Source organism: Chelonoidis abingdonii, chromosome 1 (genome assembly GCF_003597395.2).
Source record: "Chelonoidis abingdonii isolate Lonesome George chromosome 1, CheloAbing_2.0, whole genome shotgun sequence".
Lineage (NCBI taxonomy): Eukaryota > Metazoa > Chordata > Testudines > Testudinidae > Chelonoidis > Chelonoidis abingdonii.
This window is the reverse complement of record NC_133769.1, coordinates 45,345,269-45,372,500: the sequence shown is the minus strand read 5'-3', so window position 1 is coordinate 45,372,500 and position 27,232 is coordinate 45,345,269. Positions and strand designations below refer to the sequence as shown.

Genomic DNA, 27,232 nt, shown 5'->3' with positions numbered 1-27,232 from the left:
GCAACAGGATCTGTTGACACTGTGTTTCTTCTGTTTCTCTCTTCTGGCCAGGAATGAAAAAACATTCATCAAGAAGCTGACAGAGTCAATGTCCTTAGACCACTTAGCAGTATTAAGCATAAAGGTGTTCCAGGCACTGATCTTCATGCTTGTTGTCGACCTAGAGAAAGTACAGACTAATTCGTTAACCAGGTCTAAAAGCCACTTATGGTGAGCACCTCTTTGGAACTCAGATATCTTTCAGTGTTGACTATACTGGACACTCATTACCAGACTCTGTTCCCCGGGCCTTAAGAGCATCCTTTGCCAGAAGGTGTTTGAAGCAGCCCTCCTGATCTTTTGAGATTCTGTTGAAGAAGGCAGGTTATAGGGAACACCTATGAGAATGATAGTCTTCTCCCAGACACTAAAGACAATGACCGTGACTATCAATCACTAACATCACAGCACTGAGTGAATCACAAGCCTTGTAGTTCATCCTCCTCATGGCACGAGCCACATCACCATTCATATTAATAGAACCCAGCCAGGAATAAAGCAAAACCATCGCAAAAAGAAGTGAAAAGCCAACAAAAAGGGAATCAGCTGAAGAGCACTGGGGCTGTTCCTCCTTTGGGGGTTAGAAGGAACTAAAGGGCTATTGGAAGCATTCCCCCTTTTATAGTCTCATAAACCAGAATTAGGGGGAAAGTAGCAGCCAAAACAGACACTCCTTGGTAGAAACTCCATGTTTCGCTCCTCCCCAAAATGGCAATGTACATCAAGGATCCAGTTATCAAAGGAGGAATGAAAGTTTCTATTACACTATGTATTTTGAATTAGTATTCTAGACTCATAGAGCTCTGCAAATCTGTAGATATCCACTTTATATCTGCAAACCATATTTGCAGATGGCAGATTGGATGCAGATACAAATTTTGTATCTGCACAGGGCTCCACTCATGGATATGTAGGACAGAAAAGGACTTCAGGAGGTCATCAAGCCCAGCAACCTGTACTGAGGCAGAACCAAGTATACCTAGACAATCCCTGACAAGTGATTGTCTACCCTCTTCTTAAAAACCTTCAGTGATGGGGATTCCACAACCTCCCTTGGAAACCTATCCCAGTGTTTAATGATCCTTATAATTAGAAAGTATATTCCTTATATCTAACAAATCTCCCTGGCTTCAGATTAAGTCGATTATTTCTTGTCCTATTTTAAGTGGACATGACGAACAATCACCGTCCTCTTTATAATAGCCCTTAACATATTTGAAGACTATGATCCAGTCCTCCCTCAGTCTTTGTTTCTCGAGACTAAACATGTCCAGGTTTTTTTACCCTTTTCTCATAGGTCAGGTTTTCTAAACCTTTTATCATTTTTGTTGCTCTCTTCTGGACTCTCTTCTGTTCACATCTTTCTTAGAGCGTGGCACCCAGAACTGGACATAGTATTCCAGCTGAGGACGCATCAGTGCCAAGTAGAGTGGGACAATTACCTCCTGCATCTTACATATGACAGTCCTGTTAATACGCCCCAAAATGATACTAGCCTTTTTTGCATTTGCATTACATTGTTGGCTCATATTCAATTTATGATCCACTATAGCCCCCACATCCTTTTTGGCAGTAGCACTGCCTAATCAGTTATTCCCCATTTTGTAACTGTACATTTGAGTTTTTCTTCCTATGTGTAGTACTTTCCACTCATCTTTATTGAATTTCATCTTGTTGAATTCAGACCAATTCCTCATTTGTCAAGGTCATTTTGAATTCATTATTCAGGTCATTAATGAAAATATTAAATAGTACTGGACTCACAACAGACCCTGTGGGGCCCCACAAGATATGTCTTCCCAATTAGTGTAGTTATCAATGGTAAGCTGCCTAAGTACAGTAGTCATGTGCCCACCTTATCGTAATTTCATGTAGCCTCTATTTACCTAGTTTGCTTATGAGGCTGTCACATGGGACTGTGTCAAAAGCCTTACTAAAATCAAGACATATCATGTCCACAACTTCTGCCACTATCCACTAGGCCAGTAACACTGTCAAAGAAGGAAATTAGGTTGGTTTGGCATGACCTGTTCTTGATATATCCATGCTGGCTGTTACTTATTACTCTATTATTCTCTAGGTGCTTACAAATTGACCGTTCAATAAGTTGTTCCAGTACTGTACTGAAATAAGGTTGACTGGTCTCTAATTCTCTGGGTCTTTGTTCCCCTTTTTAAAGATAGGCACTGTTTGTCATTATCCAGTCCTCCGTGATTTAACTCATCCCCCGAGTTCTCAAAGATAATCTCTAATGGTTCCAAGATTGCTTCAGCTAGTTCTTTAAACTCTCTAGGGTTCAATCTGCCTACCTGAATACATCTACCTTATCTAAATATTCTTTAACGTGTTCTTTTCCTATTTGGGGTTGCGTTCTTTCCCACACTGTTGTTAACATTAAATGTGTTAAGTATCTGGTCACCATTAACCTTTTTAATGAAGACTGAAGCAAAATACGCAGTGAACACCTCAGCCTTCTTGATGTCATCCATTATGCACTCTCCTTCCTCACGTAATAGTGGATGTACACTTTTCTTCATCTTTCTCTTGCTCCTAATGTATTTATAGAACCTCTTTTTGTTGCTTTTTATGTCCCTTCCTAGGTGTAACTCATTTTGTGCCTTTTTACTCATTCTTAGCAATTTGCCCATGCTTCCTGTTTTTGTAGGATTCCTTTTTTATTTTCAAGTCATTAAAGAGCCCACTATGGGGACATATTGGCTTTTTTACTATTCTTCCTATCATCCCTTCACATTGGGATAGTTTGCTGTTGTGCCTTCAGTATTGTTTTTGAGAAGCTGCCAGCTCTCCTGAACTCCCTTTTCGTTCAGATTTTCTTCCCATGGGACCTTACCAATCAGTTCTCTGAGTCTATTAAAGTAAGTCTATTGGTCTTATTTCACTCCTTCCCTTCCTTAAAATCATGGAATCTATTATTTAACTATTACTTTCAACCTAGCTGCTTTTTACCTTCAGATTCACAACCAACTCCTCCCTGTTAGAATCAAGTCTAAAATGGTTGCCTCACTTGTTACTTCCTCCATTTTCTGAAAGGACAAGTGTCCACAATACATTGCAAAAACTTACTGGGCATACACTGTTTTGCCGTATTACTTTTCCAGATGTCTGGATAGTTTAAGTCTCCCATTACTACCAGATCTTACGTTTTCGATATTTCTACTATTTATTTTAGAAATGCCTCATCCACCACCTCCTCCTCCTAATTTGGTGATCTGTAGTAGACCCTGACTGTGATGTTTCTCCTATTCCCCCCACTCCTTTTAACTTCACCTGGAGATTTTCAGCTGTTCTGCCTCTCACCTCCTTCTGGACCTCATAACAAATGTATTATATTCTTAATATATAATGCAACATTTCCCGCCTTTTTTCCTTGCCTGTCCTTCCTGAACAGCTATACTCCTCTTTACCAAGATTTCAGACATGGCATTTAAGTCTTGGTGATACCCTGTAGCCTACAGGACTAATCTTTTCTCACAGTTTAAGTATTTGGTTTATTGTAATAGGTTTATAAATTTATATTAAAATAAGTTTGGCTGTAATGCAAGAGACCTACAGGCCAAAAACCTACATGTTAAGCTAAAGAAAAGTTAGCATATCTATAGTGGGCACTTTTATCCAGAAAATAAAGTTGACCTTTATCTTGTTATCCAAATAGATAAAGTACCCACACCTGTGTCTAAGACCTTTACCTAGACCAGGGGTCAGCAACATTTCAGAAGTGGTGTGCCGAGTCTTCATTTATTCACTCTAATTTAAGGTTGTGTGTGCCAGTAATACATTTTAATGTTTTCAGAAGGTCTTTTACTATAAATCTATAATATATAACTAAACTTTTGTTGCATGTAAAGTAAATAAGATTTTAAAAAATTTTAAGAAGCTTCATTTAAAATTAAATTTAAATGCAGAGTCCCCCGGACTGGTGGCCAGGACCCAGGCAGTGTGAATGCCACTGAAAATTGGCACATGTGCCATACGTTGCCTGACCCAGACCAACAGACAATGAAAAATGGCATAGGGAATTGCACCCAGAGACTTAACAAGTATACTACAAAAGACTGATGTGCATACATACCTGTCACGAATACGCACATACATATTAGCCTATGGGGTAAGTGTACCCTAACATTTTATGAGTGAGGAATGAAATTTGGGCATAGGAGGAAGGATTTCCGGCACTTTCCCCTATAAAAGAGGAAACCCACCTCAATAGAGTACTCCATCTCCATTCTCACCACTCCGCTTTTATCATTCTCACTTACATTTTATTTCTACTCTCTCTCTCTAGTCTATCTTTGATGACTGCTACTATTTGTAGGCTGTACTTGTTCTTCTTAAACTTTAAGTTTCAAGGGAACTAAGCTAAGCTTGGTCTCCCTAAGTTTTATTCTTAATTTGTTTATTAGGTTTTGATTTTAAGTTGAAGCTAGTCAAGTAAACCCTAGTTTAGTTTTGATAGCTCTTAGCATTAGATTTTTCTAAGCACTGCATCCCTCACTCAAGAATTGAGAAACTTGAACTGCAAGGCTGGTCCTGTGTCTCTTACCATCAGTTTATCAAGGAAGGGTGTGAGTATATTAGCCAAAGCTTTGTTGCATATACTATTATATTATCATATATATCTTTTGAATAGCAGTAATGCAGTTGCAACTCTGGGTATTTTACCATTTACTTAATATTATTTATGTTAATAAAAAGTCTAAGGCTATATCTGTCTCCATGTGAGCTTTGTAAATTCTGTGGAGCCTCATTCAGGACATGAACTTTTATCTTCCGATCAAACAGACTGGCGAGCCGAAAACCCATACTCTTAATATTAACGATTATTATTAATATTAATTAATAAATAAAATAAATTGTGAAACCTCTAGTTGAGACAGTTATTCAAGAATATGCTTCTGGGGAATTTTCTACCTAAACCCAGTAAGTCTATGGTGAGATTATGACCTACAGCATGTAGCTCATAGGGGAAGTTTACCCCATTATATTCACTGGCTTGTCTTCTATTATATTAAGCTGTAACGCAAGAAGCCTACAGGCCTGTATCCTGTAAGATATTAGCTGGAGCCTAAGTTAGCATAAGTGTGGTTAAGTAGGGCATAACCCTTGGCACAGATCAACAGTTACCTTTAGATTTTGGAAAGAAATGAGGAGTTTGCTCAATGGTAGGAGTTAGAATGTTCCAGTAAGTGCTACTGCAAGAAACATGGAAGTAATAACCTCAAATCCGCTTAAGTAAGGGGTGATGGTATGATCATGCATTGCAATGGTAGTTACACATATCAGTATGTTAGCCTATAGAATTAGTACTCTCATTATTATATTGGTATAAGGCTAAATATGGCCATTGAGGACTGAGCAGGAGCAGATGATGCTCACATCCCATAACAGGGCAGTCACCACATGGTCTGGGACTGTTCTTTCCTGGGCCTCTTCCATTGCATTCTGCTTCTTTTCTACCTGACCCTTCAATTCACTACAGGACTTGGACCATTGGACACTGCATGCCAGACCCAGAGCTGGTCCTTTTGTGTCTTACCACCAGGTCCTCAACTAAGGGTGTGAGTATGCAATTCTAAGAGTTTTTGCATAGAATAATACCACAGATAACAAGATTGTGTTAATACAGAATTGGGGTTATGTGGATTGGATATTTTCTAGCTTTATCCATTATTTTAACACAGGTATCTAAGTTTTACTTAGTCCTTGGTGTGAGTCTCCTCGGCATCCACCCAAGATTCCTCACAAGATACTGAACTCATAGTGTTAATTCAGTGTAGCCTCATTCTGGGGGGAAGAACCTTATCACAGTCAGATCAATTGGTCATAAATCTAATCATCATCAACCTTAAAAAGGCTCAAGGAACAAGCATGAAGGTTGATATTTCTTATATATTTTTATTTTAACTAGGATTACTAAGGGTGATATTATTCATTCACAGTAAGATTTTCAAAATTACCAAAGTTCTTTGCCTCACTAATGGTTTGTGGCACTGATTTCCACAAATGAACTATGTATTGCATAAAAAAAATTTCACTTTAATAATTTTAAACGAGTTACCTTTGAATTTAATTAGATGTCACCTTGTTTTTGTATTGCAAGAAAGAATAAACTGGAGTGCCATGAAGGCCTTCTCCATACCATTCATTTTTGTATGAATCTATTATACCCTTGCAAAATGCAGCTTTTAGGGTAGCTTTTGTCCCATCATCCTCTGTGGTTAAATATTATGCAGATAAGGACATTACTTTGAAGCTAAACAGCTTATCTACCTTAATTATGCACTTTACTGCCTGGCAGCCAAGTGGGCTTACAGAACATCTTAGCTGGTTTCCTATATCTGAGGGCTTGTTTACACTTACCGAGGGATTGACATGATGCGATCAATGCATCGGCAGTCGATTTAGCAAGTCTAGTGAAGACCCGCTAAGTAGATCACAGATCGCTCTGCCATCTCTACTGCACCGGTTTGAGAAGAGTAAGGGGAGTCAATGGGAGAGCGTCTCCCATTGACATCAAGTAGCGTGGACCCCACAGTAAGTAGATTTAAACTATGTCGACTCGAGTTACACTATTCCCGTACTCAAACTGTGTAGCTTAGATTGACTTTTCCCTATAGTGTAGACAAGGCCTGTTATACTTAAAAAGTTCTTTCTACTTTCTTTAGGTCTTTGCCTGTTTGCTCTTCAAGCCAATACAAAACTGCTCAATTTTACAGTGAAAAACAGATTGCATGACACCTAGTAATTCATGGAGTGGATCTTGATTACCATATTATTAAAATTCCTTATTTCAATTTACAAATTACTTTACACATTCATTTAATTTATATGCACTGCCAGCTCTCAAGAATATCAGGACTGGGAAATTTTACTAGTTTCTTTCCAAAAACCTGCCTTGTTTGTCTCTTGTCAAACATGTTTATAAGTTATCATTCACATGTTAATTTTCCCTGCTCTTATCCTCTATCAGTCTTGCTGCTGCTGCAATGAATCATTCTCCAGAGGCCTTTTTTCCCCCTGAGCTGGAAAGAGTAAGGTTTCTTGGGCAATGTGTTTTGGCTAGCCCATATATCACCAATTAATTTGTAAGAGACAAGAGTTATTCTCCTGTAGGGTTTTTTGTTTGTTTGTCTTTTTTTTTTTTTTTGAGGTGCAGAAGGCAATGGGTACAATCTGGTGTAGGCCAAAGGCAAAATGTTCATCAGAAGTGTCTTCATGGTCCTGAGATTAAAAAAAGTTGTCAACTCTAGTATGTATGGATTAGTGGCATCTATAAAAAGGAATTAACTTCATCAACATCAGATAAGCATGAGAGGATATGGCATATGTACATGTGTCTGTATTACATATATTATGCATATGTCCAATACTCTTTTTGCATAGAAAAACTACTGCACTCAAAAGAAGCAAGAACCTCAACTGCAGAAATTGAACATAAAATAACAATTTCATAGAATCACTGACGTGTAGGATTGGAAGAGACCTCAACGGATCATTCAGTCCAGTTCCCTGCACTCAAGGCAGGTCCATGTAATAACGAGACCATTTCCAAACAGATGTTTGTCTAACCTATTCATAAAAAACCTTTAATGATGGAGATTCCACACTCTCCCAAGGCAATTTGTTCCAGTCCTTAGCTATCCTGACAGAAAGTTTTTCTTAATGTCCAACCTAAACCTCCCTTGCAGCAATTAAGCCTATTGCTTCTTGTCCTATCCTTTGAAATTAACAGGAACAATGTTCATCCTCCTCCTCGTAATAATCTTTTGTGTACTTGAAAACTGTAATTATGTCCCCCATCAGTTCTCTCTTCTCCAGACTAAACTAATCCATTTTTTAAAAATCTTTCCTCATAAGTCATATTTTCTAGATCTTTCATCATTTTTGTTGCTCTCCTCTGGATCTTTTCCAATTTGTTCACATCTTTCCTGAAATGTGGCGGCCAGAACTGGACACAATACTCCTGTTGAGGCCTTATCAGCATGGAGTAGCGTGAAAGAATTACTTCTTGTGTTTTGCTTACAACACTCCTGTTAATACATCCTAAAATGATTTTTTTTGCAACACTGTTACATTGCTGACTAATATTTCGCTTGTGATCCACTACTACCTCCCAATCCCTTTCTGCAGTACTCCCTCCTAGGCAGTCATTTCCCATTTTGTATGTGTGCAACTGATTGTTCTTTTCTATGTGGGGTACTTTCCATTGGTCCTTATTGAATTTCATGTTATTTATTTCAAACCATTTCGCCAATTTGACAAGATCATTTTGAATTCTAATCCTATCCTCCAAAGCACCTGCAATCCCTCTCAGCTTGGTATCATCCACAAACTTTGTAAATGTACTCTCTATGCCGTTATCTAAATTATTTATGAAAATTTTGAACAGAACTGCGGGACCCCACTTGATAAGCCCTTCCAGCTTGACTGCAAACCATGGAAAACTACTCTCTGGGAACTGTTTTCCAACTGTTTATTCATGTTATATTAGCTCCATCAAAGTTGTATTTCCCTAGCTTGTTTATGAGACGGTCATGTGAGACAGTATCAAAAGTCTTACTAAAGTCAAGATATACCTCATCTACTGCTTCCCACCTATTTAAAGGTTTGTTACCCTATCAAAGAAAGCTGTTATGTTGGTATGACATGATTTGTTCTTGACAATAGCATGGTGACTGTTACTTATCACTTTATTATCATCTAGGTGTTTGCAAACTGATTGCTTGATTATTTGCTCTATTATCTTTCCAGGTACTGAAGATAAACTGACTGGTCTGTAATTTCCCTGGTTTTTCTTATTCCCCTTTTTATAGATTGGCACTATATTTGCCCTCTTCCAGTTCTCTGGAATCTCTCCTGTTTTCCATGAGTTTTCAAAGATCATCACTAATGGCTCAGATATCTCCTCACTCAGCTCCTTGAGTATTTTAGGAGGTATTTCATCAGGACCTGCTGACTTGAAGACATCTAACTCGTCTAAGTAATTTTTAACTTGTTCTTTCCCTATTTTAGCCTCAGATTTTACCTTCTTTTCACTGGCATTCACTATGTTAGAAGTCCAATCACCACTAACTTTTTTGGTGGAAACTGAAACAAAAAAGTCATTTGGCACTTCTGACATTTCCAAAATCTCAGTTATTGTCTTTCTCCCCTCATTGAGTAATGGGCCTATCCCGTCCTTAGTCTTCCTCTTGCTTCTAATGTATTTGTAAAATGTTTTCTTGTTACTCGTTATGCCTTTAGCTAGTTTAACCTAATTTTGTGCCTCGGCCTTTCTAATTTTATCCCTACATGCTTGTGCGGTTTGTTTATATTCACCTTTCATAATTTGACCTAGTTTCCATTTTTTGTAGGACTCTTTTTTTGAGTTTCAACTCACTAAAGATCTCCTGGTTAAGCCAGAATGGTATCTTGCCATACTTCCTATCTTTCCTGCACTGTGGGATAGTTTACTCTTGTGAATCTATATAATGTCTCTTCAAAAAACTGCCAACTCTCTCGAACTGTTTTTCCCATGGATCTTACCTACCAACTCCCTGAGTTTGTTGAAGTCTGCCTTCTTGAAATTCATTATCTTTAGTCTGCTGTTTTCCCTCCAATCATTCCTTAAATTCATGAACTCTATCACCTTCCACTTTCAAATTCTCAACCATTTGCACTTATACAGTAACTTGAGCAAGGATAACACATTTTACAAATATTAGATCTCCGAACACAATTATGTGGTAGGTGAGTATTCTATTGCAAATTCACAGATAGAAAATATGGAGGAACTAAAGTAAAAAGAATTGCCCATGGTCACATGGTAAAAAATACAATCCTGTTCTTTTGACTACAAATCCTATCCCCAGCCCACTGTCATATAGCTATGTGAAAGTCATCACCCCAATATTTAATCTGTGTTCCATGTATATGGCCTCAGAATCTGAAACAACATTCTAATCCAGATCCCAATATACAGTTTCTTCCTTTCCTTCAGAAAATAAACAAAATAGATAATCCAGAGCAACTTCTTGCATTGATCTTGCTCATATGCGAGCAGGTAAGCTTCTTGATCAAATTCTGACACCAGCTTTGCCAAGAAAGGCCTGGGATTTACAGCCTGCCTCTGAGGCACATCAGGGTAAGTGAGCCTCTGAAACAGCTGCTTTTGGACCTATGGCTGTTGTGGGGCTGCAGCCTGGGGCTTGCTCCTGTTCCTAATGCATAAATCGATGCTGTTCCTTCATAAATTGCATCAAGTTCTCTTGCACAGCAGCCTGGGATCATTGTTGGACAGCAGCTAGAGCTCCATGCTAATGCACCCTTTGTTCTTCATTCAGAGTGTCTTCCATCTTCCCTCATTTGTGCAGAGGATGCCTGGCAAACCCCAATTCTTGTGCCAAAATCTACTGTAAGGTCCCCATGCTCAACATAGCAGAGCAGAGTTCTTTCCATTATTCTTAAGGAATCAGACTGTAACATGAGTTTCCTCCCTCCTGTTTCTAAGTTTTCTGTGCAATATATATCTGAACGATCTAATCTCTCAGAGGCGCACACAGACACTTATGTACTCTTAGATTAGCCTGGTTTCCTGCAGGAGCCAGCATACTATTATTATTAACAATATCACTTCTTATATAGCACTTTTCCCTCAGTAGACTTCAAATCGCTTTACAATCCTTTATGTATTTATCCTCATAACACTCCTGTGAGGTCTTCAGGCAGATGTGACACTTAATACTGTGAATGATAGCTGCTCAAGCATATTGTTGAAATTACAAATAACTGCTATATGCAAGACCCCTTGCAGGAAGAATAGAACTGATTTCCAATAGACATGCAAGGCTTCTGAAGATATCTCGGTGTGTGTTTTGTCATCATTTTCCTAGTAAACTGTCAAAAACAGGTTTCAGAGTAGTAGCTGTGTTAGTTTCTATCTGCAAAAAGAACAGGAGTACTTGTGGCACATTAGAAACTAACAAATTTATTTGAGCATAAGCTTTCATGGGCTACAGCCCACTTCATCGGATGCATAGAATGGAACATATAGTAGGGAAATATATTTACACATACAGAGAACATGAAAAGGTGGGAGTTGCCCTACCAACTCTAAAGGCTAATTAATTAAGAGAAAAAACTTTTGTAGTGATAATCAAGATAGCCCATTACAGACAGTTTGACAAGAAAGTGTGAGGACACTTAATATGGGGAAATAGATTCAATGTGTATAATGGCTCAGCCATTCCCAGTCTCTATTCAAACCCAAATTGATGGTATCTAGTTTGCATATCAATTCAAGTTCAGCACTTTCTCCTTGGAGTCTGTTTTTGAAGCTTTTCTGTTGCAAAATTGCCACCTTGTGTCTGTTACTGAGTGATCAGAGAGGTTGAAGTGTCCTCCTACTGGTTTTTGAATGTTATGATTCCTGATGTCAGATTTGTGTACATTTACTCTTTTGTGTAGAGACTGTCTGGTTTAGCCAATGTACCTGGCACAGGGGCATTGCTGGCACATGATGGCATATATTGGTAGATGTGCAGGTGAACAAGCCCCTGATGGCGTGGCTGATGTCATTAGATCCTATGATGGTGTCACTTGAAGAGATATGTGGACAGAGCTGACATCGGGCTTTGTTACAAGGACAGGTTCCTGGGTTAGTGTTTTTGTTCTGTGGTGTGTGGTTGCTGGTGAGTATTTGCTTCAGGTTGGGGGGCTGTCTGTAAGCGAGGACAGGTCTGTCTCCCAAGATCTGTGAGAGTGAGGGATCATCTTTCAGGATAGGTTGTAGATCTTTGACGATGCGCTGGAGAGGTTTTACTTGGGGGCTGAAGGTGACAGCAATGAATGAGCCATTACACACACAGAATCTATTTCCCCATGTTAAGTATCCTCGCACCTTCTTGACAAGGTGTCTGTAATGGGCTATCTTGGTTATCACTACAAAAGTTTTTTCTCTTAATTAATTAGCCTCTTAGAGCTGGTAGGACAACTCCCACCTTTTCATGTTCTTTGTATGTGTGTGTGTATATATATATATATCCCCTTAAATTGAATAATTTTGCATAAAAATTGTTTCTAACACAGTTGATGAATATTCTTCATGAAGCAGTTTATCAGGTAAATTAAGTGTGACTAAGGAAAGGCCATGGATCAAATGATAAAATGCAACAGTAAGGAAATGAACAGTGAAAAGGAAACATGATAAACATTAAAAAGTAATGCTTCCTTCAGGAATGTGAGTATTTTATGCCTAAAGCTTACACACAACCAAAAAGCATAAGATTTCAGCATTATTTTTAATACTGTAAACACTTCAACTATTTCTTGAAGAAACCCATCCACTGCAATATTTCATATGGATATACTGCAAATTATCTCCGTTTCCCACCAATTGCCAGAAAAGTTCTTATGCAAAAAAATTATCAAATATTCCCTTCTTAAAATGTACAGAATCTTTACTATGTGAAATAGACTATCTATATTTGAGATTGTTTAATGGTTTTAAGATCATCTTAATTTTTTTTGTAAATTTTACATGAAAATATACAGAATGATTTAAACATGGTCAGACAAACATACTGATGTGAATTCATGTTTTTGCTCAAGCAAGTAACAATATTTGAGATACCAAGTGATATTTACAGGAAGAACTGGGAGCCTTGGAGATGAAATGCTGCAATCTATTATTCTGGAATGAAGCAATTACTATATGTCAATCACTGCAAGTTTAATGCATATTCAGCTCTGAAACATTAGTAGCAGTGAGGAAAAAGCTATTGGATTGCTCTCTTCACACCCTGAAAATACATCAACCTCCTTTGCAAACAATATATACAAATAAGTAAAAATAACATAATAATAAGGAAAAGGTCACTACAATAAATTTAGGGCCAACATATATTTTTAAAAACTGGAAGTGGAGGTCTCACCGCAAAGCATACTCCTTCCCTCCACAATGTCTCAGGTTGGGAGGTTTTATCTGGGTCAAACAAGGAAAGAAACCCTTTGCTCCTCTGATTACTCAATCATCCTCTCCTAGTTCTTCCTCTCTTCTTCATGGACTTTTTGCAAGGTAGCTCCTTGGTTGGACAGAAGGGAGCAGTCTATTGGCTCCTGCAAGGTGAAGGCTTATAAGATCTTCCCCCTGCCTAGGGCTCCATTCTGCCCTTATATAAATCCATAGTACGCCCACATCTTGAATACTGCGTACAGATGTGGTCTCCTCATCTCAAAGAAGATATACTGGCATTAGAAAAGGTTCAGAGAATGATTAGGGGTTTGGAACGGGTTCCATATGAGGAGAAATTAAAGAAGCTAGGACTTTTCAGCTCGGAAAAGGAGACTAAGGGGGGATATCATAGAGGTAGATAAAATCATGAGTGGTGTGGAGAAAGTGAATAAGAAAAAGTTATTTACTTGTACCCATAATATAAGAACTAGGGACCACCAAAGGAAATTAATGGGCAGCAGGTTTAGAATAAAAGGAACAACTTTTCAAACAGCACATAGACAACTTGTGGAACTCCTTGCCTGAGGAGGTTGTGAAGGCTAAGTTTTTAACAGGGTTTAAAAGAGAACTGGATAAATTCATAGAGGTTAAGTCCATTAATGGCTATTATCCAGGATGGGTAAGAAATGGTGTCCCTAGCCTCTGTTTGTCAGAGGGTGGTGATGGACGGCAGGAGAGATCATTCCCTTTGGGGCACTCAGCATTGATCACTGTCGGTAGACAGGATATTGGGTTGGATGGACCTTTGGTCTGACCCAGTATGGCCATTCTTATGTTCTTATGTACTTTTGGCCACACAGTGCCCTTTTTACAATAATTCTGATATATGGAAAATATTCCATATTTAGAGTTCCACGGGAAGAGTTTTTGAACTGCAGTATCTTTTCCTTAGTGTATTTGTTTAATGACTTTTAGAACTGCCTCCTACATTTTATAAGCATTACATCCTTAGATCCTGATCCTGCAATGCACAAATCATGGGCACACTGAGTTCAAAACAGCTCCTCGCAGGTTCAGCAGTCTGCCCAGACACTGTAACTTTGAGGACCGAGGCCTAAGAGAGAAAATTCACTTTCTTTTCTTCATAATATATTGACTTCCTAACCTTTTATAAAATAAAATGTTTATGGAGATTTAGTCATCTAATGTAATTCTTGAATGGAGCCCCTGAATGGAGACCAAGGAATGTACCTTCATTCAAACAATAGGCTTCTTCCATTTAAAAAAAATAGTATTTAAAGTGGTTCAAACACAAGCTGCATGAAATCACACTAAATATATAGCAAAAATGTGAACATTTTAACATTTATGCTACATCACAAAAAGGGAAAAGTCAAATGAGGCGTAAAAGATTTTTGCACAATATTTCATAGTATGTAAAAAAATCAGTAGCATCTGCATTTGATTTTCTGTTAATAAAATGCAGATAAATCTCAACAGTTTAGAAACAATTAGGGCTTTTTTTCCCCCCCAAATATGAATACATTTTAACAAAAATGTGTGATTTTTTTAAGGGAACCAAACTAAGCCCAACATTCAGATGCTATGACTCTGGAGATACCATGGTTTGAGGAATAGGAATAAGGTGGGATTTTTCTCTAATGTTGTTTGATTTGTATCTATTTATAAATATCCAAAAAGATGATAAGTATGACCATACTAGGTCAGACCAGTGGTCCACCTAGTCCAGTATCCTGTCTTCCAAAAGCGGCTGGTACCAGATGCTTCAGAGAGAATAAATAGAACAGTTATTCAGTGATCCATCCCCTGCCGTCCAGTCTCAGCATCTGGCGGTGAGAAGCTTAAGTACACCCAGAACTTGAGGTTGCATCCTTGACCATCTTGGCTTACTAGCCATTGATGGCCCTATCCTCCATGAACTTATCTAATTCTTCTGAACCCAGTTATACTTTTGAACTTCACAACATCCCCTAGCAGCAAGTTCCACAAGTTGACTGTGCATTGTGTGAATACTTCCTCATGTTTTTTTTAAACCTGACACCTATTAATTTCATTGGGTGACCCAGATACTTGTGTTATGGGAACAGGTAAATAACACTTCCCCTAATTCACTTTCTTCACGCCATTAATGATTTTATAGACCTCTATCATTATAGACCCTCATTGTAGTTTATTTTCCTAGATGAGCAGTCCCAGTCTTATTAATCTCTCCTCACACAGAAGCTCTTCCATACCTCTAATAAGTTTTGCTCCCCTACTCTGTACTTTTTCCCCATCCGCACACACCCATTCCCTGTCCCCTGACCACCCCAAGACCCCTGCTGCCCCATCCAACCCCTCCTCTCATTCCTGATGCCCCCCCCGGACCCCTGCTCCATCAAACCACCCCTTCTCCCTGTCCCCTGACTGCCCCCTGCTGCCTGATCCAACCCCTCCTCCTTCTTGACTGTCCCCCAGGATCCCTACCCCCATTCAACCCCTATTCTCCACCCCGACCCCATCCACACCCCTGCCCCTGACCACTACCCCGACTCCCCTGCCCTCTATCCAACCCCCCCACTCCCTGCCCCCTTACTGTGCTGCCTGGAGCACTGATAGCTGGCAGTGCTACAGCCAGGCTACACCGTTGCCACCACACAGCACAGAGCACCAGGTCAGGCCGGGCTCTGCAGCTGCGTTGCCCCAGGAGCTCACAGCCCCACTGCCCAGAGCATGGTGCCGGAGGCGAAGCGAGTGAGCTGAGGCTGCGGGGAAGGGGGAACAGCAGGGGAGGGGCCGAGGGGTGAGCTTCCTGGGCCAGAGCTTGGGGGCCGGCAGGTCCGGCTCCAGGCACCAGTTTAGCAAGCAGGTGCTTGGGGCGGCCACTCCAGAGAAGGGCAGCAGGTCCAGCTATTCAGAGGCAATTCGGTGGTGGGTCCCAGTCTGAGCGAAGGACCTCCCGCTGAATTGGAAGGTGGCAAAACCCCTGGATCCGGCCCTGGGGGCTGGGCAGGACGGTTCTGCAGTCTGGATGTGGCCCGCAGGCCATAGTTTGCCCACCTCTGCGATAGACTAGACAGGAAAATTTTGTGGGGATTTCTGGATACATGTTTATTGAAATATTCTGACGTTCCTAGTCACCATTTAGCATTCAAAACCAGACCCTCTGGGAAAAGTCACTGGGTATTTTCTATGAACTCAGCCATGGAGGATTCATTTTAAACGAAGCTTTTCAAAAAAATGATGGCCTACACTAGCTCTAAGACAACATACAGCAATGCCTTATTGAATCCATATAGGGCAGGGCTAAAAGCTATAAGTTTGAGTCTATTGAGTTTGATTCTCATTTACAATACACCCAGTATTTGCTTCCCTGATAGTCAAAAGGGGCTTTAAGTAACAATAAATTATATTTATGGATGTTTTAAGGCTCCTTTACAGAACTAGAAGGGTGTAAAGTGGCCACAGAATAAATGAGAATCAGGGCTTTTTATCTTAATGCAATTTTTTTTTGTATTTAACAACATAGTAATAATTGATAAGGGAAGTAACAGAGCAAAAGCCTTAATTACCAACCATTTCTTCTAGCGCTATTAATCAGACTAAGAACAATTATTAATCAGACTCAGAGCAATTAAGTAGTGCATGTTTTTAAATTACAGAGAACTATATGTGTTGAGCAAGTGAATGCATTAGTTGAGGCTTACTACATAGAAAACAATTCAGAGGCTACAATTTGCAATTTACACCACCACTATAAATAGAAGATTCTACTTACATTTTCTTTGACATCACAAACCTTAAGAAGCAAGATCAAGTTGTCTGTTAAAGTAAAAGTAAAGTTACAGCCTATAGTCTATGAATATTTTTGCTGTAGGCTATTTTTCCATAAAGTTTAGCAGCAATCACAATTAGCACGTTAATAGTCTTCAAAACAGTGAACAAACATTTGTTAACTCACCACACCTCTGTGAAACTGGTAAGTATTATCACTGCACTTTAAAGGGGGTGGGGGAAAACAGACAACCAAGTGAAGTGACATGCCTAAACTCACACAATACTTAGATTGTAAGCTCTTTGGGGCAGGGACCATATTTGTATTCTGTGTTTGTACAGTACCTACCGCAATCAGGTCCTGGCCCACGTCTAGGGCTTCTAGGTGCTATAGTAATATAAATAATTAACAACAGTAAATCTGTGGCAAAGCCAGGATTAGATTTCGAGAGCTTCTGGTTTCCAGTGTCCCCACCATTACTTCTGCTCTAAAATAATTACTACTTGTCTCTCTACTTCCTGCTATTCTCACTCCCCCCCCTTTGTTGTTCTAGCTTTTTGTTTCCGCTGCCCTCCTACTCTAAATCTGCTGCAACTTTCAAGTAGGCTTGCTGGCAGCTACACTAAATTTCTGCCCTTTTACTTTTGTATATAAAAGGAAATGAGTAGTTTAGATCACAAAACAGAAAATTTATAGTTTTTCCTCTGGGGTAAGGGAGCATTTTATATCCTTTCTGGAGTGGTCCCCTTGCACACACACTTTAGTCACCTGATTCTTGAGATCTCACACATTGCTACTATAGTTCTTCTGACTGAGAAAGGCCTAATAATTAGAGCTGAGAGGAGAAATGCTTCTCCTGTTCCATGAGAATTTTTGGGATTTTGAGAAATTTTCCCATCCTGAACAGGGATGAAAAGTTAGAAACTCTAAATTTTTCAACGACTGAAAATCAGATCAGGCCAATCGAAATGTTCTGATAATTTCTAAATGCTTTATTTTAACCTTTTCAAACCTTTATTATTATTTATTATAATAAATGACCTCAAAAAAAATCTGTTTGAAACAAAATACAGAACTTTTCATTCTGAAAGCATAAATACGGGACATTTCAACAATTTTGATTTTCTTTCCAAAATGGGAAATTTGCTGAAGCTAACCATTTGAATAGTTTTACTTTTTATGAATTAGAATTTTCTGACACCTCCCCCAAATTGCATCAAAAATTCTCAACCAAATCTACTGTTAATAATATTCCTGAAGGAGATTTGCAGATGCCTACTCACCCCTAGGACTGGCGTTGAGTTAAATTAATCAATCTTACTCCCCTTCTCCAAGAAGTGATTTCCAACCTATGTGGCTGTAACCCGCTGGGTAAGCTTGAACTAAATAATCAAGGTCTCCAAAAACAAACTCACATCCCTCTAGGGATCAGGAAAAGAGAGGGACACCTTACATACATTGACCAGTGGGTTACACAACATGCCTCCAAACCATTACCGGTTCTGGAAGAGAAAGACATTGGAATAAGATTGAAGAATGTGCCTCTAAGCCACTGGGTCAGCCCAAATTCTTCTTTAAAACTTGAATGTCATTGTAGCCACAAGTTAGTGACGCTGACATGATTTGGATGGAATATTCATTCTGAAATGATTGAACCATCATAATAGCACTGTTTTAATTAAAGAGGACATGGCAATTCCACACTAATCCCCCATTTTTAGAAGTTTATCACTTTCTCAAAATTTATCAATTTTGGCTTAAAGTTTCCCAGCTTCTTTTCAGCCCATTTTTGGAGGGAACTGAGGGTCAGTGGGACAGTTGGAAGATAATTCAAATAATCTGCCATTTCAAAAACAGGATAAAGGCATGCAAATTGATTTGCAGACTGAGTACAAAGATTTTGTTGAGCATCAAATTTCAAGAAATGTCAAGCTTCCTACCTGGACCAGACAACCTAGCAACTGTATAACTCTTATTTCCTTTGTGTCCTGTCTTGTGCCTCAGTGTAGTAGTGGTATTTTGTTCAATTTTATTCTGATCTCCAAAGCGCTATCAAACAGGACTTCAGTGGCAGACTTTAGCCAATTTCACTCACATGCAAAATCCCACAGAACATTGTCAGAAGTTGGGTGACAAAAATGGAGGCATGTGGGAAATTAGGCAGAGCACACAAAGAGGAACATGAAAAGGGGTAGGAGAGTAAGGAAATCAAGTATAAGAGATATTCTGGATAAGGAGAGGGACTATCTTTATTTTAAATACCAGACATAGTGGCCTCACAACTAACTTTAGTCAATTCCCTTCTCCACATACCCGAATTGTTGAATGATACAATACTGCACTTTTATAGTAGGGCTGTAAAAAATTCCTTTTGAGTAGCCATGATTTTTTTTAATTAAAAACCTAGAGTGGGAAATCATAAAAATAGAGGATTTCTTTTTTGTTTTTAAAAGTACATACAAAAACTACTTATATTTCCCAGTGGCAGAAAAAGAAAAAATTCTGTGCGGAAAGAAAACGTTTGTAGAAAAGATTATTTTACAGGATAATGATCAATGACAGAATACAGTGCAGTGTAGGAGCTTGTTTACTGCAGAGACCCACTCTCTCTCTCTTTCTCTGGCCCATTACTGTTCTTCTCTACTCTCAAACAGATTAGCAGCTATTTCTTGCCTCTAAAAAAGTGAACAATTGGTCAGACATAACTGAATAAAATTGTGGCTTTAATGCTCCACTGAATCCATACATCTTTTGTGAAATTCATCCAGTTAGTTTGGTACAGAGACTGTGATACAAATGTATTCCATCATCTTCTGTTCAGAGCCCAGCAAAATATGCTCCGACAAAATGGTGTTTCAGAAAAGACAGATCAGTTCATTTCAGTTTCCTTTTTCCTCTGCACAGCTGGATACCAGACAGGCATATTTGGCTTCTCTGTTCATAGTATCTTAATTTTGAAGGGCAATTTGTTAAATCCTAGTCCATGACTTACCCCAGTCATGACAAACCAGAAAGGAAAGGTTTACTAAAACCAGACACAATGGGAGCCAGGAAGGTAGTTATCCCTTTAGAAGTACAATAATTTATCTCCAAACCATCTGAGAAACAGAACAGAAAGCGTTGAAAGTTATACAAAAACTTCAACCTAAATTGGTTATTAAAAGTGAATATACACTATCTGTGTCGTGATCACTGTCACTCTAATAATACTCACATCTCAAAGTATTTTGAAAGATTTAATATTTATTTGACTAACTTTTGTAGATGCTATATAAAAAGTCACCCCCGGTCCAAATGAACCACCAGGTACAAAATAAAGATTTATACATATATGTATTTCCCATGAAAATCATTCAAAGGAGCATCCATATAATTATGTTTCAGGAATTCATAATTTGTTTTTATAGAGGGTTTTACATTAACTTATTTTGAGCTCTGTGAAAATAAGTTCAATGAAACCACATCTAAAAATGTAACCGGCGGACGGCCATTTTAGACTTGACTTTGACTAACTGGGAGGAATTGGTTGTGAAATCACAACAGCAAATTGTCCCAATACAAAAAGATATGAAAAATAGTAAGAGGCCATTATGGCTCCATCAGGAGCTCTTTAATAGCCTGAATATGAAAAAGGAATCCTGCAAAACACGGAAATATGGACAAATTGGTAAAGATGAGTGAAAAAGAATAGCACATGCATGAAGGAACAAAATCAGAAAGGCTAAGGCACAAAATGAGTTACATCTAGCAAGGGACATAAAAAGGCAACAAAAAGAGATTCTACAAACACAGGAGCAAGAGAAAAACAAAGGAAAATGTAGAACTGCTACTTAGCAGAGAAGGAGAGTGAATAATGGACGTCATAAAGTAGGCTGAGGTGTTTAATGCCCATTTTTCTTCAGTCGTCACTAAAAATGTTCATGGTGGCGAGAGACTCAACACAGTTACTATTAACAACAAGGGAGAAAGAGGTTAAGCTAAAATAGGGAAAGCAAACATTAAAGAATATTTAGATAAATTAGATGTATTCAAGTTGGCAGTCCCTGATGAAATTCAGGTTAGGAACTAGCTGAAGTACTCTCAGAACCATTAGAGATTATGTTCAGGAACTGATGGAGGACAGGTGAGGTCCCAGAGGACTACAAAAAGGCAGATTTAGTACCTATCTTTTAAAACAGGAACAAGGAGGATCCGGGGAATTATAGACCAGCCAGCCTAACTTCGATACCTGGAAAGATACTGGAACAATGTATTAAACAATCAATTTGTAAGCGCGTAGAGAATAGTAGGGTAATAAGTAATAGCCAGCATGGATTTATCAAGAACAAGTCATGCCAAACCAGCCTAATTTCCTTCTTTGACAGGGTTTTTAGCCTAGTGGAAGGGGGAAGCAGTTGGTGTAATATATCTTGATTTTAGTGAGGCTTTTGATATTCTCTCATATGACAGTATTAGAAGAAAACTAGGGACATGGGGTCTAGATGAAATTACTATGAAGGGCATGGATAACTGGTTGAAAGACCATATTCTAAGTGTAATTATCAATATTTTGATGTCAAACGGGCAGACATATCTGGTAGAAACGCACAGGGATCTCTCCTAGGTCTGCTACTATTCAATATTTTCATTAAAGACTTGGATAATGGAGTGGAGAATATGCTTATAATATCTGCAAATGACACCAATCTGGGGATGGTGGTTTCAAGCACTATGAGGAAAGGATTAGAATTCAAAAAGACCTTGACAAATTAGAGAATTGGTCTGAAATCAACATAATGAAACTGAATCAAGACAAGCAGAAAGTACTTAGAAAGGAAAAATCAAATGTACAATTACAAAATAGGGAATAACTAGCTAGATGGTATAACTGCTGAAAAGGATATGGGGTTTATAATAGATCACAAATTAAATGAACTCAACAGTGTGATGCAGTTGCAAAAAAGGCTAATATCATTTTGGGGTGTGTTATCAGGAGTGTCACACATAAGACAGAGAAGGTAACTGTCCGGCTCTACTCGGCATTGGTGAGGCCTCAGCTGGAGTACCGTGTCCAATTCTGGGTGCCATATTTTAAGAAAGATATGGACAAATTTGAGAAAGTCCAGAGAGCAGCAACAAAAATGATAGGTTTAGAAAATCTGACCTATGAGGAAAAGGTAAAAAATACTGGATATGTTTAGTCTCGAGAAATGAAGACTGAAGGAGGGATAGCTCAGTGGTTTGAGTATTGGCCTGCTAAACCCAGGGTTATGAGTTCAATCCTTGAGGGGGCCTTTTGGGGATTTAGTTGGGGACTGGCCCTGCTTTGAGCAGGGAGTTGGACTAGATGACCTCCTGAGGTCCCTTCCAACTTTTATATTCTATGAATGGATCATAGTCTTCAAATATGTCAAGGCCTTTTATAAAGAGGGTGGTAACTGATTGTTCTCCATGTCTACTGAAGATAAGACAAGAAGTAATCAGCTTAATCTGCAGAAAGAAAGCTTTTATTATGATATTAGAAAAAACTTTCCAACTATGTGGATAGTTAAGCACTGAAATAGACTTCCAAGCAAGGTTCCTGTCACTGGAGGTTTTTAAGAACAGGTTAGAAATCACCTGTCAAGGATGGTCTAGGGCCCCATCACCCATAAACAGGGCTGCCCAGAGGATTCAGGGGGCTGGGGCAAAGCAATTTCAGGGGTCCCTTCCATAAAAAAAAGTTGCAATATTATAGAATACTATATTCTCTTGGGGGTCCCTGCGGGGCCCGGGGCAAATTGCCCCACTTGCCCCCCCGCCGGGCTGCCCTGCCCATAAAATTTTTTTAAAACAATATGAAGATATACCTATCTCATAGAGCTGGAAGGGACCTTGAACGGTCGTTGAGTCCAGCCCCCTGCCTTCACTAGCAGGATTAAGTACTGATTTTACTCCAGATCCCTAAGTGGTCCCCTCAAGGACTGAACCCACAACCCTGGGTTTAACAGGCCAATTCTCAAACCACTGAGCTATCCCTCCCCCTATACTTTTCTATGATTCTATATTTAGCTGTTCTATATAAACATTCCCCTGTAGTGTCTTAAATCAAATCAGTACTGCGCTAGTATATGAGAACAAGTAGAAAAACATGATCACAAATTGAGTGAAATGGAAAACATAACCCATCAACATGCAAAAAATGTGAAAAGTAAAATCAGATTTTTACAATTAGTTAAGCTTTATATAGCTACTGAGATAGAGAGAAAGCATATTTTTAAAAAATCCAGAAATATTTCTTGCTAAATCTCTCTCTTTAACAGAAAAATGTTTCACAAAATACATATTTTTACAGGTTGGAATCTTAAAGAACACAGGGCTATATTTTTTTACGTATTTAATCACCTAAAGATCAAGACAGATACCTAGTTGGATTTTTAAAAATACCCAGATCCCCAATTTCTATTGATTTTAAAATCTGGGCCTTAATCTTCTTCGTCAAATTCCTTCTAAAAACAACTTCACACATGCTATTTGCCTTTTTGATTAATGCCAAATAAAGTATTTCCCCTCATGATAATGAATATGTTGGTGAGTGTTAAGTGAGTAGATTTTGTAAGACTAATCTAACATCTGTCATCTTTGTTTTCTATAATCTATTCAAGACCACATTCAATGAGTAATCTGTTAGCCAAGTGATTTTTTTAATTGCCTGTGCCGAACTTAAAGTACATAAAACATTATAAAAACATATTGGCTATTTCTAGTTGAAAAATCAAACGACATATACAAGAAGTTCTTGGTTCTCCGCTGCTATACCTTGCAATTGTTCCTTTATGGTACGATGCAGAGAGACAGAATAATTGTGACATCTTTCACAGTATTGACCTTCTCTGGGATGAATCAAGGGCGTGTAGTAAAGAAGAAGGCTGTCGTCTGTAGGATCCCTGCTTCATTTGTTACAAAAGTCAGAAGATGTGCAGTGAATGAGGCAGTGGAAGAGAAAGAACAGCCTCATGCTACGCAGTTGAATGCTTCCCTGGAGAACCGGATTCTATCCCTACCTCTACCATAGAGTTCCAGTGTGATGCTGGGCAAGTCACGTAAACCAAAATTTACACAGTGATCACTCTGTGTGAGGCCCATTTCCTGAGTGCATGGAATAATTTTAGTTCAATGGGTTAAATAAGTATTATGTGAACACGGAATTTAATTTGGCAAAGACATCTGAAAACGTAGCCCAAATAGAAGGATATTGATGAAGGCTTTGTACTCATATCTGCACTGAGAGATTTTCATTGCATTTGCCATTATGTGTGTGCATTTTCACATTAAATCAAATTAAGTTGAGATGGAGACAGAAGACCGCTGTAATATGAAACTGACCGAAGGACAGAGCACTAAAACAACATTAAAGAACACCAAAATCTCTTTGGTTTGTTTAAAGGGAGAGATTGCTGCACTTCTATATCTCAGATATAACCACTGTGAAATACCATGCCATAACTAAAATAGCCAAGGTTAATAATTTCAATTATTTTGCTTAGTCCTAAGCATGGTGTCCCCTAAGTTATGTAAAAGCCAGATTCCTGAGCTGGCAATAAGAGAAACAATTAGTAAGAGCTGGCCTACCTCCACCCCCCCAGATTAATATATTAAGTAATTTTTGGGATAAAATAACTTGGTGCCCAACATAATTTAAAATTACCCCTTTCAACCCCACACAATCCAACCGGATTCTAGAATTGCTCACCTAACTAAAAGTAAACAGAAAGACATGCCATCCCTGCCACAGGCCTAAAACGGGTTTTCAGTGTTGCAATTCTCAACAGAAATGGGCTTGACATATCTGAGAACTGACTGCATCAGAAAATAGTTCTAGTTTGGATCACTGTCACAGGACAGTCACCTGAGCCCCTCAATGCTATGGGGAAAGAAGAACTCCAACCTGTACCAAACCATTGCTTTGAAACCCAAATCTGTCTGCAAACCATTGTTTTCTAGGAAAGGAAAGGCTCACTTTACAGAGCAAAGCCTCTTGGTACCAAATGAGACTTCAGTGCCTAAGTTCCCTCCAAGATGCACGACCACGCAGACGCTTATTAAGCAGCAGCTTTTCCCTCCGACCCCCTACCCCACCCCAACCAAGGTGCTGCTGTGGAGAGAGAGCGCTACGGGGAGCCCTCACCCACCCCACCCCAAACATCTCCCCCAGCCTTGAGCCCTTCATCCCCAGCCCCACCCCAGAGTCCTCACCCCCCTGCATCCCAATAATCCTGTACCTGAGACCCACCACATGGCAGAAAGTATAAAAGGCCCTGGAAGTATCTCCATTTGTCTCTTTCCTGCTCTGGACTATGGACTTACACTAATGGGAGCATTCTAACTGAAGGAATGAGGACCTTCCAATCTTTTGGAAGGAACCAGAGACTCAACAAGCTAGCAGCACCACTTGTGCTAGCTTGGCTACTGCAAGGAGAAAGTTTACTGACTTATGGAAATTTTATAGAAAAGAGACAAGCAACCACAATTACATGATTACAATTTGGCCTAATGGAATTTTATATGTGTGCTTTGAGTTGAACTTAAACCAACTTCACATCTGAGTTCAAGTTGTCTTATAGAAATATTAGTGAGCCAGCAATTTTTAAATTGTTTTTCACAAGACACACAAAGGTGCTGGTAAAACCCTTGCAATCCATCTGAAAACATATCTGCAAGAGATTGCAAATGACATTTTAACAGAGGAAAAAGTTTGTGAAGTCAATGTGCAGCCAGAGGTCACACAAATCTACCAAAATCACACATTTTTTTTCCTCTGACTAGTTCAACTGGTATGATATTTTTCCCTTCTGAGTCCATTTCCTTCAAAAATTAAATGAAAGAAGTGAATCCTATAATTTAAAATGAAATAAGCTCAGCAGGTGAGTAAGCTTTGTGAGGATTGATTACTGAGCATTGATTTTCCACTGGTTGTACAAGCTGAACTTCACAAGGCTGCCTTCATATTAACCTAGAAAGCATACCAGCTATCTCAGGTTAATTTATATAAAAAGGTTTGCATTGTCAGACGATACAGAAAAGAGCACAATGCTACAGCCTCCAATTGCTTTGTTCACACAGACTTTAAATATTTTTAGTGATTTTTTGACAACACGCCTCTTTTCATTTGCACGGTTTACAAGTGTTTCGTTTACCTGTTCTGTTCTATTTAACTATTGTTTTGTATTGGAGATACAAAGTGGGTGAGGTAATATCTTTTACTGGACCAGCTTCTGTTGGTGAGAGAGACAAGCTTTCAGGCTACACAGAGCTCTTCTTCAGGTCCTTTAGCTCGAAAGCTTGTCTCTCTCCCCAACAGAAGTTGGTTCAATAAAAGCTATTACCTCATCCACCCTGTATCTCTGAGACCAACATGGCTACAGCCACACTGCATAGTGTTTTATATGTTACATTTCCCCTCTCCGTTAGACAAAAGTTCAAGTGTTGTTCCAAGTAAAAACACTATAGCGCTCTAATACTAAACAAACCAACTATTGTAATGCCTCATTCTTCTTAAAGGTCTCTCCAAATCTTCTTGTAGAGTCTTCCACACTGTGAAGAAAATATATTTTATAAAAAACAATTTTAGAAGAGCTTACTGTGGCCTTGACGCTTCTGCCTGATCTGTCTGAAGTTTCTCTCCTCCTTCCACTTCCATTGTGCAGTAAACAATCCGATTGGGAGCTACTGACTTTAAACCTTGCACTTCCATTATAACAATCTAAGCAAGAAGAAAGGAACACAAACAATTTATATGCCAGACTTTAAAAAATGTTAAACAACACAGATATTGTGGTATTAAGCTGCTACACACAGAAAAACAAATAATTCACTCAAGTCTCTATAAATAGACATGAATCAATATTTTCCCCTTATTATCAGTATATATACTATAGCAATTAAGGAACAAAGAATATAAAGTTATGCCTTGTGCTCTATCAATCTTCAGGGGTTCTATTTGGGTACCTGTTGAAATCTCTCATGTCAACCATAAACTAAACATTGATGTAAAGTATTTACATTTAAAATTAATGTTTACATTGAGGTCTAAATGCTAGAACAGATTACAATTTTTAAAGCATATGCTTAAATAAGTGTTCATAAAAAAGATAATTTTCAGAGTTTTTAAGGGCTGATCCAATGCACATAAAGTCATTCAATCTTTCCTTTAATGGGCATTCGATCAGGCCTTTAATAAATAAGACGTACAAATGATATGAAGAACATGTTACACCATAAAAGTTTTGGTAATTTGCCTGTTGTAAAACTGATGGATAGTTTCCAAAGGGTTGCTTAATTAATTTTGGTGTCAGAAGATATAACTAAAAATGGAGTTTTCCCATAACTTCTATGAAAATTTTATTTTGTTAACCATCATCCTTTGTCGTAAAAAAAGTTTATATTTTTCAATTTACTAGAAAAAATACCTAGCTATTGCTGGAGAGGGTCAAAAATGTAACATGTTGCAA

At 38.7% G+C, this 27,232-nt stretch overlaps 1 protein-coding gene across 8 annotated transcripts in view; it reads right to left on the bottom strand.

Moving 5' to 3' along the window:
* CADPS2 (calcium dependent secretion activator 2) overlaps window positions 1-27,232 on the bottom strand; it is a 591,461-nt gene that overhangs the window by 311,629 nt on the left and 252,600 nt on the right. For all 8 annotated transcript variants that reach the window (XM_075065313.1, XM_075065326.1, XM_075065319.1 and 5 more), the window contains exon 6: window positions 26,363-26,484. In XM_075065313.1, the coding sequence (XP_074921414.1) occupies window positions 26,363-26,484 (122 nt within the window). The remainder of the gene's footprint in view (window positions 1-26,362; window positions 26,485-27,232) is intronic.